The 16,302-nt window shown below is 36.3% G+C and overlaps 1 protein-coding gene across 1 annotated transcript; it reads left to right on the top strand.

The window, feature by feature from the left end:
• The first annotated feature begins 316 nt into the window (after positions 1 to 316).
• On the top strand, positions 317 to 16,004 carry LOC108664676 (transmembrane protease serine 9). The gene is made up of 14 exons (XM_018151341.2): positions 317 to 589; positions 4,574 to 4,698; positions 5,488 to 5,634; positions 7,511 to 7,646; positions 8,381 to 8,505; positions 9,260 to 9,351; positions 9,953 to 10,061; positions 10,502 to 10,598; positions 10,993 to 11,089; positions 12,115 to 12,298; positions 12,919 to 13,084; positions 13,881 to 14,095; positions 14,518 to 14,726; positions 15,247 to 16,004. Exons 1-14 carry the CDS (start codon positions 552 to 554, stop codon positions 15,412 to 15,414), a joined length of 1,908 nt encoding a protein of 635 aa, XP_018006830.1. The 5' UTR covers positions 317 to 551; the 3' UTR covers positions 15,415 to 16,004.
• Positions 16,005 to 16,302: the final 298 nt, after the last annotated feature.

Here is a 16,302-nt window from a genome sequence, read left to right as displayed (position 1 = left end):
TTTCATTTCGTGGATTTCATGGAAATAGGTTACTCGTAGAATTGTTGAGGTAGATTAGAAAAAGACAGTCTCATTAGTGTATCTTCTCTAAAAAATATGACCATGAAGGCGAGAATACTGTGCAGCAAAATTACAATAACATTTTTCAATTCATTAGCAGGATATTTCGGTAGTTAAACTGAAATGAATCAAAATCTGAGGTTACGTAAATTCCGATAAAAACAATAACACACCCGGATAAATGAGCACCGCTTCCAAGGAGCAAAGTTGACATAAATAGGAGCGCCTCCGCTGTGCCCGCTCATTGCGGCTTGTGCTGCTGTCGAGGAAGCGTGCAAGGTGTCATCACGCTCTGGTGAATAGCTCGGCTGGAAACTATTGTGATAACCAAAAGTTGAACGCAAACTTAGGAGAGCTTATTAACAAAGTTTTTTATTTATATATCATTTTAGTTTACAGATTGGAGTGGAATTAAATAATAAGCGCAGTCTGATTATTAAACGAATAATTGCAGTGTCATTATAGGACTAGCCGGAGGTGCAATCTGGGGCATGGATGTGGTGGTTCCCTGCTTGCTCTTCCTCGCACTGTAAGTATAAATTTCACTTTAAGTTATTTCGCAGTTTATTTATTTACTTCATGATTAAATTGTATTACTTTTATCTATGTTCCTTTTTTCATCCATATACTGTAACCGCAAACGATGTTGTCGCCAATTTTTTGCTATATCTCTGAGATTCAGATGGCTCATCCAAGAAATTAAAATTCAAATTACTAGAAAATATATCTGGTATAGATTTTTAAAGAGGATTTAGTCCAAGAATGTATGGTTTAGACAAGGAATTGGAAACGTTCAAGCAGTAGAGAAATTAAAATAAAATCAGAACGATGTAAAAATCAGCAATGCAGATTCATTAATTTTTTTAGAGAATATTATGTGAATAAGCATTTAAAGTAGCTTATATCATATCTTTTCGAGGGTTAGAATCAGAGTCTCCCAGTAATCTCAAATTCGTATCACATTCTCTGAGATCTTTATTTATTTTGAACAGACGTTGATGCCATGGTCTCCCGAAGGCGTCCTATTCACTCGAACTATTTTGATTATTTTTTTATGAACGTATAGATTTTTAAAACGGCGTGAGATGAAGCGACTTAGATGAATGAGATGATGACTTTGTAGCGACTTTGAGATGATGATGATGACTTTTTAGCGTGAGATGAGAGCGACTTTGTAGAACTTAATCGAGGGCCAAATAATAAGATTGTCTACCCCGTATATTACTCATAAGGTTGCCGAATAAACAGCAAAGGTATACACGACGCAAGCAAGCCTCTCACTTTCATTGTTGTTGGAACTTTCTAACGCCTTCGCAGCCTCGCTTTCTTGCGTTACCGACTGGCCCCACTTTCTCTTGTAGCTCCATGAAGACACAACAATATTACTCAAATTATCAGATTACGCTAATTGTGAAGTAAAGGCCTACTTTTCATTTATACAAGTAAGCTTTTAAACGCTGTAAAATGTTAGCGCTTGGCAAGGCTGAAAATATAAAATAAAAGTGAAATAAAAATAGACCAAAAAATTCATGATTACTTACATATGGTTAGTGTCATAGTGAATTTTATTCATATATCAGATCCTCTAAGATCAAATTTTTCACAAGATTCTAGCCGTTCCCCGTTCTAAAAGAATTACAAAGCACCAACATCATAATTAAAATGTATAACCATTAAAATATAGCATGAAATAAACGTCTTATACGATTTTTAAAATGACCGTCACTCCCATAATTGTCGAGTTCACATAACTCGGATTTTTCGCCTCAAATTAACCATATTATTCCAGTGATACTATAATATGAATTCCTGCCTGACTGTCAAGTATTCATAATAAATCTAACGAGCTCAGCGTGGCGTTAAAGAACAAATGCTATGCTCAAGACAACAGGGAGGAGTCGTATCTTCCTTTTTTGTCGCTTAACCCTTTCCTACCCTGAATGTAAACGATTCTGGTAAGAATAACCTTACGAAAATCGAGCATCTGCCTATCTTGGGCCGTGAAAGGTTAAATCGGAGCTGCCTTTCCCTGTGCTGAGATTGCAGGCCTAACCCACAGAATATATATTGATTACATCGCGGGAATTTATAGAGATAATATATTAGGAATATATAGAGATGATATAACATCGAGTAAATATAGCGGTGCTAGGCCAGGCAGGATGTCAGGTCACTGACACGATGGGCACTGACGACAGCTGCTCTAACACTTGCTCCTTTACAGTTTCCTGAAGGATCATTTGCCGGACTCGAGCTGAAGAATGTTATCTATTTGAATATATTAGCTGGAACATGTAATAGTGCATTTATGGTGAAGTCGATACAAATGAATCATCATATTTTTTCAACCATATCCTGCCATCAAAATATTATTAGGCTACCAGTGTGAATTAGAAAATATATCATAGAGCGCTTCTCAACGTACAAAAAATGAAAAAAGATGACAAACCAGGCTATTCTAATATGCAAAATATTAATTCTTCGCAGTATAAAATAATCAACAATTTTAATCTAGAACTTTTTATGTTAGTGACATGACGTGAGCCAGTAGCGACCGCACAGAAAATGAAATTTCAGGTAACTGGTTACAGCAGTAACTGGTGCGTGCACTCTCATATGTTCGTATCATCTAAAGATTTCAGTAGATTAATTCAACTCTTACTTTGTTAGCTAGAATTTATTTGAAACTAATAAATTAAAACTTATTTAATCTAATTTTCGATGATAAATTCTCCAATTTCCACTCATATAATATAATACAAACAAATGGCACGTAAGATTCAAAAAATTACCAATTGAATAATATTAAAAAATTCTATAAAAACGTGAAAATATATTTAAATCTCTCGATGACCCCACAACATAATACTAAAAATTCCCCTTTAAACGTGAGAATATGTTCATATCTTTCAATATTACCACAACATAATGCTAAAAATTCACCCAGGTCCTAAGCTGTATGCAGCTCTTGGAACTGGTTTAGGGACAACGTTCGAATTTCCTTATATTTTCTCTAGGGTAGTTTCTATTTTGCGGGACGGACAATGCGGGCGCGCTGGGCCGGCGAACATGTATAGCATTGGAAGCAAACCTGCAGCTGGTTTCAGGGAACGGTCATTGTCCACTATTTTTAAAGAGACTTTAGAAAGCTGCATTGTTTGCCAAGATGGAGAACCCCCAATGTATTAAGCAAAATTAAATTTATGTTCGTAACTTACGAATTTAATTGTTGAGAAGTAAATTGATAGTTTTACGCCAGCCAAATAATTTTTGCGAACACTTTATTTTCTTATTGAATTTCTAGTTGATTTTAGGCTTTACGATTCATAATTTATTGATGATAAAATCCGTCAAATACGAGTAAAAGGTTTTTGATTGAAATAAATATTAGGAATTTACGTAATATTTCGATTTCGTACATGCAAATAAGGAGTCTCGATGGCGTGAAGCAATTGATATCAATCCCCAATTACGGCGGTTCCGCGACAAACAACTTCCGAAATATCGTACGAGCATGCAATAACGTTAAATTTTCAAGCAAATATTTGCTTTCGATTCCATGACAAAGAATTAATCTCATTCGTCCTGCCGTGTGCGGAGCGAAATAATTTTTTTAGACCTGCAAGGACAGGTTATGTCTCCACGTAATTTATTCATGATATTCATGACTCACAATAGGATCTCTGATGCCGGGAATATCTGGGGCATCATCGGGAGAATTTCTCCAGCAATAGAAAGCTTCAAGCACAATCGAAAAGGTCGGTGATTTGCACATGCTGCTTTCGATTGATCGAAAAAAACCTTGCATTAGGAAAGGGTGTTCAGAAATTAAAATCACACAAATTACTTTAAATGCAGAAATTTTCAGAAATTAGTTGATCGTCTGTCAAAATTTATTCTATATCAAGCTTATGTTTTTAAATTCATTTATTTTTTTTTTTCGTCCATGGGGCGTATTCTTTAGAAAATGAATAAACGTACTCTATTTTTTGCAGCGAAAGTTTCGAAATCGATTCAAAGATGTATCAATTTAAATGCTTATATTCACGTCTTAAAGTTCAAATAAAATATAATATACTCATAAATATCATAAATTAATAATAAAAGTTTTTTTACCCCATGACAAAACTTTTCAATATTAAATTTGCAAAAGAAAGAAAATATAATAAAATAAAGGAAGGAAAAAGGAAAGGAAAAAAAACTAATTAAAAATCACTTAAGAAAACGCTTATTTTCCTCTGATTCACAAACATTTCAACATTTATAGCACAAAGTGACAATTCCAGCACAAGGAGGCTGCCTAACAAGGCTCTCTAATCTGAGCGTCAGGATAAAGGACCTTCGCCATACAGGTTCTATGTCCGTCTCTCTAAGTGGACCGGCGAAAGCTGATAATGGTAGCAGGGATTATTTTTTTAACTCTAAAGCTCCCATTATCTTGCGAGCTTCCAAGTCCAGGATATTTTATATTTAATTATATTATATTTTATCATATTTCATCACCTAACCACAGGTTGTGTGGGGAGGTGTCAGCGGACTCGTCTGAAGAGTTCGGCGTGATGTCGTTCGAGCAAGAGTCTGGCGAGTACTCGGGCTCGCTCATGGCTGCCGCTGCTCAAAAATCTGTCGCTCCAAGACGTCAGTTAAATAATAGTTAAATGCATGTCTTCTACAATACCTTTGTTTTCTGAAATATTTAGTTGGATTTAATGTTAAATCAGTTCGTTGTTAAGATATTTGATTGAATTTTCTGACATCGATTTTCATTTTTCACATTTCACAAATCAATCGAATATTTCAGTTCATTGTTCTATTTAAGCGGTGTTATCTTATATTAAATTTAGTTTCACCTCATCAATCAATGTAATAATGTTCTCTCTTGTAATCTCGCACCTTTTATCGTATTGAAACTAATACTAAAGTTATCGGATTAGGAATTTTTGTATAACATGTTTATGAATATTATTTTATTCTTGCATTATTTCATCTCATGTTACTTAGCTCAACTAAATTATCAATACTATAACGTCAGTCATTACTATTGCCAAAATATTCAGCGACTATGGTGTCTGAGTCATTAAAATGACGTTTTGTTCTATACGATACAGCCAACATTTCAAACAATTCATTTTTTTAAACTAGCTTAACTATTGCCTAATGTCATGTATTTTGATGAGAGATTAGTCCCCCGAAGTGACGCTTGACTATTTAAACTACAATATCATATATTTTAATAGTCATCTGATCCTTCGTAACGACGCTTGACAGTTTCCATTACATTATCTTGTATTTTAATGAGCGTTTGGTTACCCGCAGTGACAATATACAGTACATAGTCTTGTATTTTGATGCGTGTTCGGTCACCCGTAGGCACAATTTGCAGTACATTATCTTGTATTTTAATGTGCGTTTCGTCCTCTTTTACAGTGATTTTGAATCCGTTTAGCGTGTTCGGGAACCCGAAGTGTTTCTACAACGGCGACGAGGGAAGATGCTACGGAGAAGTGGAGTGCCTTGCTCTGGCCGGCAACTACGGGGCTTTCTGCCCTGGGCTGCAGGGTCTCTGCTGTCTCTGTGAGTGTTGACAGAGAGGTGGTGCAGGGTCTCTGCTGTCTCTGTGAGTGTTGACAGAGAGGTGGTGCAGGGTCTGTGCAGGGACTCTGCTGTCTCTGTGAGTGTTGACAGAGAGGTGGTGCAGGGTCTCTGCTGTCTCTGTTAGTGTTGACAGAGAGGTTGTGCAGCGACTCTGCTGCCTCTGTTAGTGTTGACAGAGAGGTTGTGCAGCGACTCTGCTGCCTCTGTGAGTGTTGACAGAGAGTTTGTGCAGGTTCTCTGCTGTCTCTGTGAGTGTTGACAGACAGGAGGACCGAAAGATCCACTGTTATTGAAAGAGCGATTGACAGACATGTAGAATGATTAGGACTAGACATTCAACAAGTAAATAGACGGAAATAGACAGGCAACATCTCAGAAACAGTTGTTCAGCGACAGATATTCAGCTAATGACAGGAAGAAATTTATTTGTGCAGTATTGACAGAGGCAAAGTACTTGAACACGGCGACAGTAGTGGCGGCCATTTAAACTTTCAAATACTAACTACGACTAATTATCACGCTAATGGCCTTCTGTAAAAATTTACTGTATCTACCATGACCAGTATCGTCTATATACTAGCTCATAACGCGTTAAATAGGAGTGGTTCGTGTTTGAAAGTTGTACTAGCTGCTACCACTGTCCCTGTGTACTTACACTTAACCTCTAGATAAATAACGTCAAAAAAACATTAACGTTGATTACGAAATGATTTCGTTGAGAAAAAGTTAAATCAGCGTTATTTCGCCGTCTGATGTCTTGTGACGTCGAAACGACGTGCAAATGACATTTAAGCGACGTTAATTAAGTGTTGATTGCGTTGAGAAAACGTTGAATCAACGTTATGTCAACGTCAATGCCTGGTGGGTAATGGTCATTCTGCCATGAGTGGCACAGAGCCAGACTCTCAGGAGTCAGGTAATGGTCATTCTGCCATGAGTGACACAAAGTCAGACCATCAGGAGTCGTGCCAAGCTTTGGTCCCAGTGTTTGCATGGCGCTGAACGCAGTCTTTCCTGTAATGCGTGGGTAAACAAGCTCTCCCACTGGAACCACTTCAATGGACAGCATAAATAGAGTTTAGGCAGTTAAAAATTGGAAATTAAGTGATGGCAAATACAGTGGACTGAGGGAAAAATATAACTCAGTACTCACTGCAGTGAGTGACATAGAGCGCATTTTCTCGTCGACGAAAACTTGAGGTCACGGACAGACGGACGGACAGGCAGACAGACGGACGGACGGACATGGCGAGCACAATAGCGCATTTTTTTCCATAAATGAGAAAATGCGCTAAAAATAGCAAAAAAAATACTGTTTTTTTTGTGTAACTCTACACAACTGTTATACAAATCGAGTGCAATTATGCGTACAATTATTGTTTATGAAATATCGAAACCACAAAAACGCTTTCAAAACCTTTTGTATTGGTAAATCTTTGATATTCTTGCACTTTTGTTTCAACTGAAGAGATTCATTGCAGAATTTTGCCTATTTTGAATGATTTTTGTTGACTGTGGAACTTTTTTTAATATAAATTTCAATCATAGCCAGTGACAGAGAGACAGGACTTCATATGAATAACATTTAAAACTATGTTTCCATTAACTTCTATGTTAACTTTGATGCATTGTTAATTGATAAATCTTAGTTTGATTCCGATTTAATTTCATTCATAAATCATAATTCTAACTTCGACCGATGTATCGAATTTATTTATTAATTTCGTTAATACTATATTAGAATAGAGCCAATTGTATTGTAATTTAAACCTATAATATTGAAACCTGCGTATTTATTGAAATCAGTTGTATTGAAACTTATTGTATTAATTGAAATTTATTATACTCTGAACAGTTTACCGCGCATGCCACCAGCGGACGTCTCAAGAGGTCTCGTATTTCCGCAACCTACAGTGGCCGCTGGAGAGCCCCGTAGGCGGAACCTGTGCCTTCAAAGTCATCCGCCGCTCAGACGACTTCTGCGGGCTCCAGTACGTGCTAAAATTATTTTATTGCAATTTCTGAACGCGTCATTGGCCGTTAGCATGCGCTAAATAAATTTTCTTGTTATTTCAAAGCGTCCAAACGCTTTTGCGGCATCCAGTACGTGCTAAATTTATTTTATTGCAGCTTCTGAACGCGTCAGTGGCCGTTAGTATGCGCTAAATTAATTTTCTTGTTACATCAGAGCGTCCAAACGCATTTACGGCATTCAGTACATGATAAATTTAGTTTATTGCTTCTTCTGAAAGCTTATGAGGTCTCCAGCGAAAATCATAATTCATTTCATTCATTTATTTCATTGGCGATTCAGAACGCATCTCTTTGGTACAATTCTGTGACAGTTGTAAACATTCGTTTGACAGTTTTGTACAATATTGTGACATTTGGACATATTCATTTTACAGTTTTGTACAATATTGTGATATTTGGACACATTCGTTGGACTGTTTTGTACAATCTTGTGACAGTTGGACACATTAGTTTGACGGATTGGTACAGTGTTACGACAGTTGGATACATTCGTGTGACTGTTTGGTACATTGTTGCGACAGTTGGATACATTCGTCTTATTGTTTGGTAAATTGTTACGACAGTTAGACACATTCGTTTGACTGTTGGGTACTTCATTTTAAAGGCTACGTATACTCTGGAAAACATTAGATGAATTCTGGTTCATGCGACAGTTATTAGATCATGTAATTCATTGATGCGTACTACGCAGGGTGACACCAGAGAAGCTGGAACTCATGGCGGACTCCCGGCACTGCGAGACCACGGAGGTCGTCATCAAGGGAGCGGGCAACCGCGCACCCTTGCCGCTCTGCAGGAGCGCCAAGGCAATGACGTGTAAGTCATCCGTTATAACATAACATAACATAACATAACATAACATAACATAACATAACATAACATAACATAACATAACATAACATAACATACATAACATAACATAACATTATTAACATAACATAACATAACATATTGATCTCGGCGCTGAAGTGTTGGCCTGATGTGGTCTGTCGCCGATTCTTTTCCTTTTCGTGCCTTGTTCGCAGAAGATCTACAATCGTTTAATTTGACCGGATATTTTCATAACTGATGATAGTTTCAAGTAGATGTTACGATGTAGTGAAATTTGTGAAAAATTATTACGACAGTGTGATATTTATGAGGAATCATTACGGCCTTGGAATTTTTATGTGTGATTTTTAAGGCATAGTGAATTTTATGAGCAAATATTACGATATATGGAATTTTATGAAGAATCACTACGACATGCGTCTGCATAAAAATGAAATTTTCCGCTATCAAAAATCTATGGACACTGTAATTAAATGAATGAAACTCACCAGCGAACATTTTCTGTCGTGCTTTCTTAAAGCCTAAATTTGTACTTACTTTGAATAAATTGCGTGAATTCTTTAACCCAATACAGGAATTTCGGGCTGACAAAAGAATTGCCCTTTACAGCGTCCATTGTCTTGAAGTTCCCAATTTGAATGTTGAGTCCAGTATAATTGAGTATATATTGCATAATTGATATATTTATGATATTTTGTTGTATAGATTGTTCTTTAATTTAACTTAATCTCCGAAACAGACAATATCGACTTCAGCCGCGTGAGTGAAGTTTATGTTGAAGTGCAGTCGTCATCTCGGTCAGCCGCGGCCTGGAACATCAAATTAACTCAGGTGAAGAACAATTTATTTTAAAAGTCAGTTTTTCACACAATATATCAAAAAACCTCCTACTTAAATAATCGGAAAATAAAAAAGTTTGATTGCGGGTATCATAATGACATCAAAAATATAAATATGATTTCCTAGAAAAATTTTTAAATCCCTTTGCAATCAAGATTAAGCGGTGCAATACTCTCCATTTACTTGAATGAAATGTTAATAAAAATGAAATAATATTACAACTGGATAATAATACCACAATTGACAAAAAATTTATTTTAACAGAAAATTCTGAGCGCTGCTAATAAGTAATTATAGTTGTGTCATCATCTCACAATATTATGGCAAATATGTAAATTCATTTTTCGCCACGCTGTCGAACGAATATTATTCAATTGTTCTCACTGGTTGCATTGACAACAAGAATATTATTGAAGATCTATTCATTATAAAATAAATGTATTATTTTAGTAATTAAAGTGTGAAAGTGGTTTTGAACTCCCATGTTTGCATTTATTATTTTGCATATGAATACATAATCCAAATGATTAATACTCCGCGGTCTGAATTATTCATGGCTGATTAGTTTTGAATTTTACACCCATATTCACAGGTGCCGTGTTCAGAATTCAGCGGCGAGTCTGTCGACACAGCCAGTGGCCCAGTGGGACCTCCAGTCTCCAGCGGGCCAGTGGGTGGAAGTGGAGGAGGTTCAGGGGGAGGTTAGTTGAGTTGTGCTTTAAGTTTTATACAACTCGGTCGCCTGATTATGTTATGATGATTGAAGTGAACAACATAAAATTGTTAAAGTTTAAATTTATTCCCAACCTTAACGAATTTACATAATTCCTTTGAAATAATTTCAAGGATTTAGTGCTTTTTACCTTCATAGTCAAAATAATTTGTTATCTTTAAGGTTATGCAATAGTACTTTAATATATTAATTCAAGAAGTAGGTATTCTAGTTTTCAATGGTAATAATCACGCTAATGGTAATAATAAAGTGTTCTCCAAAATTTGTATCAATCACTTAAGTTCTAAGGTAATATTGAATATTTTCTACACAATTTTAATAAGCAATTATATGAGTTTTGAAGTCTTTGTCTTAACTTATTATGTTTAAAACTTTACCTTTTGTAAACCATCTTGTCTCCCCACACAGGGTCGGTGTTCCCGGATATAGTTTTCCCCCCAATATTCCCCTTCCTCAAACCCACCACGACGCGCCCCTCTACATCGCGTCCTATCACTACAAACAGGTAAGTATATATAATGAATAATCGGATTAACTTATTCAATAATCATTAGAAAATATCTCCTTCTGTATCATATCTGTGACGAATTGAATAAAGACAAATAGCAAAGTGTATATGAGCAAAAATAACAATAATTACGATGAATGGATCGGTTGTGATTACGAATTAGCGCAAGACAAATGCATTTTAAGTTTTCTAATTCGAAATACACTTCAAGTACGAGTGCAGTGAAAACTGTAAACCCTATCACGAATCTATAGAAGTACGGGTGAAATCTAACAAAAATTATGGAGCTCACAGTAAAATTTGCAGTCTATACAACATATATATTTTAGTTAATGAATTATATATTTCATTATTTCCTGCAGTTTTGTTTATATATATCATTTGTCTCCAGACCTCCCTCACCTCAGCCTCCTGCCCCGCCCCCAACCAATGGCGGGTTCCGGGGCTGCGGAATCAAAGGATCTGACCGCCGTAAACGCGATGCTAACGTAATTACAATTATTATTTATACAAGTTAATTATTTACAATATTTTTCTAATATTTATATTATAAATATTTGTATTCATAATATATATACAAGTACAAGTTATTATTTATACAGTCATTATAGTATGACGGTTTTTGTCGTAAAACAATAGATTCACGACAAGTTTTTAGAGAAAAACAATAATTGTGAAGTAAATTTTGATGTAAATACATTAGTTGCCGGGCGATTTTTGACGTAAATTCAATGATTGCGGAAGAGGTTTCGTCGCAAATACAATAACTGAAGGGAGAGTTTCAAAGTAAATACAATAAGTGTCGGAGAAGTTTCGTTGTAACCTCAGAAATTGAAGAATAAGTTTTAACGTGAATGCAATAATGACAGGACGAGTTCTAAGGTCGTATAATATCCTATAATAAAATGAGTGATAATATTTTCGAGTAGCATTAAATTTTATCGAAAAAGCATCCAGCTTCTTCTCTTGCTAAGAACAGTGAATAAAATGTTCACATAACTCTATCTTTCATCATTTTATTACCGGTCATTTGCAGCGAAAAGTATGCTTAATATAGAAGTGCCTGTTAAAAAAATTACCGTTAACGGTATCACCGGCGTTTCAGTGGCCGGTCGGCATGTGAAAAGAATTACCGTGTCGCCATTTTTATTCTAATTTAACACTAGTAATCCGTAAAACATCTTATAAAAACGGCGAAACAGTTTATTTTCACGGGGCGACCGGCCACTAGAATGCCAGTGGGACCGTTTTTTCACCGTTTTTTCCTAACAGTGTAGAGGGCTTGTTGTAACTTATATTTTGCTGTTGTAATGTAAGGCTTCTATTGAATATATAGGTAACAACAGTGTGAGATTTAATAATTGCAATTATACGCCGCAGATCACCGTTGTTTTTTTCTAAACAGTGTAGAGGGCTTGTTGTAAATTATATTTTACTGTTGTAATGTAAGGCTTCTATTAAATATATAGGTAACAACAGTGTGAGATTTAATAATTGCAACTATACGCCGCAGATCGCTGCCACACCTCACGACACTGAGAGCAGAAGCTGGTGGACAAGCCGAAAAACCTCGGCCGCGGCCAACTCTGTGGCAAGCGATCGTAGGAACCAGCCTGCCGTGGTGGCCAGAGACAATCCGTTCATCAGAGACTTGACATTCGAGGGACCGAATGTGGAAGACAGTCACTTCAATTACTGTGAATTATTTACTCACATCATAACGTATTTAAATTCAATTTTGATTGGAATTTTGATTTCATTATGCTCATATATGAAAAAACATGATTATGTTTAAGATTGTTGACATAATAAACGTACGTGTCGGAGGCAATGTCTCCGGACGCTGGCCTTTCTATGGAGCTCTATGAGGGTAAAAATCTACCTATATGAGGGCATCTATCTAAACATTTATCTATAAAGGGGCAAAAATTCTCTGTTACAAAGAAAGTAAAATTTATCTTGGCAATGATTCCGTCCCTTTTTTACCTATTTCCTTCACTACTGCAAATTTCTTAATAATTAATTAAAAATAATAATGTATGCCACGGCCAAACAATTTAATTGTTATGCCAAGGCTAAACAATTACCTCCAAGGCTATACAATTTTCCTAATATGCACAAGAAATTATATTATATGTTACCTATCAATGATCCAAATGTAAACACTTGAATCCTCATTTTCACTCATTTTCACTCATTTCTTAAGAATCCTCATTACCAGTGTCAATGTCACTGGTACATAATCCTCATTTCTTAAGAATCCTCATTTTCACACATTTTCAAAATGAATCCTCATTTTCACTGCCAATTTTTGCAGGGAGCGGAGCTGCCACTAATATCACGTCACGCATCACGTTCGGCAGGCCAGCAGGCCTACGGGAGTACCCATGGCAGGTGGCGATGTTTGTAGGTGGAAGATACCACTGTGGTGCCTCAGTTATCGGTGATAGATACGTCCTCACCGCAGCACATTGCGTCATCAGGTGCAGTAATGCGTGCTTTACATAAGCACCTTTTAAGTAAGAATTTAAAAGCAAAGAAAAGTCCACAATAGTAATAATTCTTAGTTAATTTGCGATTTAAGCAAACAAGTGATATATATTCATAAGCACCTTTTAGTTCATAAAATTGGATAATTTCTGGTTGCACGCTGAGTCCATGTTTCAGCTTATGCGATAATGTTGTCTACCCAAAATTACTGTTCCTCATGGTAGGATTTCTGTCATCACGCTCCACTTTAAGTCTGAATAAATGTCATTGTTTGTTACCATGAAAAAAAATCTAATAACGAGAAAATGATCAGAATTTTCTCATTTTTGCTTAGACATAGCATTCCTGCATGCATTCCCACAGTCAAGTCTGCCTGGCTAAGCAGAAAGCACAATTAACTGTAAAATCCAAGATGATGAGTGCAATATGATGGGTGATATTCATTCCTAAATTTATTAATTGGCATATTTTTCGTCAGATTTGTCAGTGTTGAAGTATTAAGAAAGCGCCCTTCAAATTTTTGATACACTGTTAGAAAAAACGGTGAAAAAACGGTCCCACTGGCGTTCTAGTGGCCGGTCGCCCCGTGAAAATACACTGTTTCGCCGTTTTTATCAGATGTTCTACGGATTTCTAGTGTTAAATAATTAAGAATAAAAAAAGCGACACGGTGTTTCTTTTCACGTGCCGACCGGCCACTGAAACGCCGGTAATACTGTTAACGGGAATTTTTCTAACAGTGTATTATACGTCGACGCTAAGATCATAGAACTACTTTTCTCATCGCAGCTATCGAGTCAATCCCGCTCCTCTACGATTAAGCTTCGGGGACTGGGACGTTAGTAATAACAACGACGGCCCTTACATCGAGGGCAAGGTCGAGAAAGTTACCGTGCACGAATCGTACTCAAGAAGTACTCTACAGAACGACGTGGCGGTACTCAAACTCACGACACCTCTGCAGTACTCAGATAGAGTGCAGCCCATATGCTTGCCAACCTCAGGTGTGAATATTTATTTATTTCAGGTGTTTGCCAACCTCAGTAATAGGAACATTTTAAATATCATATTTTCTAATTCTATTATAGAAACCATAAACTGGTCGTACGAGAAAAATTAATCCTGAAAAGATTATTAGAAATAATTCGAAGACCCTATCTGATTTATTCCTCTAAAGTGGCCATAAATTTATCATCTGAACTAGAAATGAAGTAAGCTTATCCATATTTCATCAATGTTAGCGGGCAATATATTTTGCCTCCATCGGTTTTGGTATCAATAAAATGTAATCTGTTTGATTAATCGATTATTTCATTTCGCAAGCCAGAACTCGATTCCCGGTTCTTAAACTCTAAATCCCAACTTTAACTTATCCTAAAAAGTTATATTCTAGTCATACAAATGAACTATGTTTATGGATTGTCAGATATTCCAACGGACGGTGAGTTGCAAGCCACCATCACGGGCTGGGGCCGTGACGAGAGCAAGCAGCTGAAGACGATCTTGCAGGAGCTGACGTCGACCATCACAACAAACAAGTTGTGTGGCGAGCGATGGAACAAGAATGGCGCTCCGTCCAGCTTTATTGTTGACACTATGATGTGCATGGACGCTTCTGACGGAGATTCGTGCAATGTGGGTTCACGAAAAAAACGATCTATTTGTTGTGAATAAAATTTTTATTGTGTAATGAAAAATTATCTGGCTTCACTGCTGAAGGAACGCATGTCTTTACATCACTATCGAAGTATAACTAATGAATCCTAATGACAATTTGAGCGGAATTTTTGATGGCATGATTATCGGTAATATCATTTGATTGTTTCATTTATGTGAGCATTTATATTAGTGAGAATCCTAATATAAGGTGACGCGATTTCAAGTGATTTTCTTAGAAACCAGACATTTTCACTGCAGGTGAATAAACTGGGCAGACCCTGAAATGAACCGGATTGATTTACTTGTATTACTGCTCTAAAGTGATATTTTTTATTAACGGTTGCGTGTGAGGTTGACCATGAAATGCATCTAATTGATTTACAATTATCCTATGCTTAAGTTTTATCAGCTTCTTTTTATTTTTATTAAGTTTAAAATTAAGTTTTATCAGCTTCTTTTTAAGAACCTATTTAAAATGGCCGCATTAATGTTACAGGGTGACAGCGGAGGCCCAGCGGTCATGCAATACCCAGAAGGCTCTCAGAATTACGTGCAGGTCGGCATCGTGTCGTTCGGCTCAGGGTCGTGTACAGACAAGGACTTGCCTGGAGTTTACACGAGAGTCTCCAAGTACCGTGACTGGATCAGACAACATATGAACTAAAACTAACGAATGAAGCCAACGTTTTCAATTGTATCAGTAATCCAGAGCGTTGAGCGTTTAATTTTGAATCGTGAGAAAAACCTTATACAAACTGATGACGATGACCGAGGATGGATCTTCCTACGCGTGGTTCTCGATTTTGTATTATCAGCCAACTAGAGCTATCGCAAGCGCAGAGGGGTGCATTTCACTTTATCATGATCACTTATATGCAGAAATTCGATCCATTATAGATTTATAGGTTATTAATTGCTTCTGAATATATCTGGAGAAGCCATTTATAATGTCCAACCATACAGTTCGTTATTATTTTCTTTTTTATGCTGTATTTGTGGCAGCCATGTATAATGACTTTCGCTGCACTTCATTATGATTGGCTTTTTTAATGTGGCTTAGTGGCAGCCATATATTATGACTTGTCATAACCCTAATTATAATTTACAGTTTTAAACTGTAACTGGATTGCAGAAAGCATTTTGTGTTGTAGTTAGTAAGCCTGTTACTTATTTATTGGAATAACTTATGCTAACTACGCAACTTCATGATGAATAATATATGTAATTTAGTTATAAAAAAGTCACAGGAGTGACTACGTGTATTTTATTAACCACAATAATAATAATTTTCAGCAATTTAAATTGTCGTTAATGAACGAGAATTTTATAGTTAGCGGCAATGTGGATGGATTCATAAAGCTTAACTAGGAACCAAATACATGACATCACAAAACATTACATGACATTTACTACCAAAAAAGCTTTTTGCAGACTTTTTCTGCCAATCTAGGTCTTTTTCAAGAGCTTCGATTGATTTATTATTCACTGCATAATTTCAAGCGTTTCAAACTGCTTCAGCTCAACCAAAAATTTTTCGACGTGAAATACAACT

The sequence above is a fragment of the Hyalella azteca genome, unplaced genomic scaffold, assembly GCF_000764305.2.
Source record: "Hyalella azteca isolate HAZT.00-mixed unplaced genomic scaffold, Hazt_2.0.2 contig16144, whole genome shotgun sequence".
NCBI lineage: Eukaryota > Metazoa > Arthropoda > Malacostraca > Amphipoda > Hyalellidae > Hyalella > Hyalella azteca.
Note: the sequence above shows the minus strand (reverse complement) of the source record. Positions and strands in the feature narration are given on the sequence as shown.

What these genes read in the sequence shown, in the direction of transcription:
- LOC108664676 (XM_018151341.2), top strand. Translation starts at nt 552, where the DNA reads ATGGATGTGGTGGTTCCCTGCTTGCTCTTCCTCGCACT. An exon ending in GCAGGGTCTCTGCTGTCTCT is followed by an intron (nt 5,635 to 7,510) that starts GTGAGTGTTGAC and finishes TACTCTGAACAG; the next exon opens with TTTACCGCGCATGCCACCAG. An exon ending in AGACAGTCACTTCAATTACT is followed by an intron (nt 12,299 to 12,918) that starts GTGAATTATTTA and finishes CAATTTTTGCAG; the next exon opens with GGAGCGGAGCTGCCACTAAT.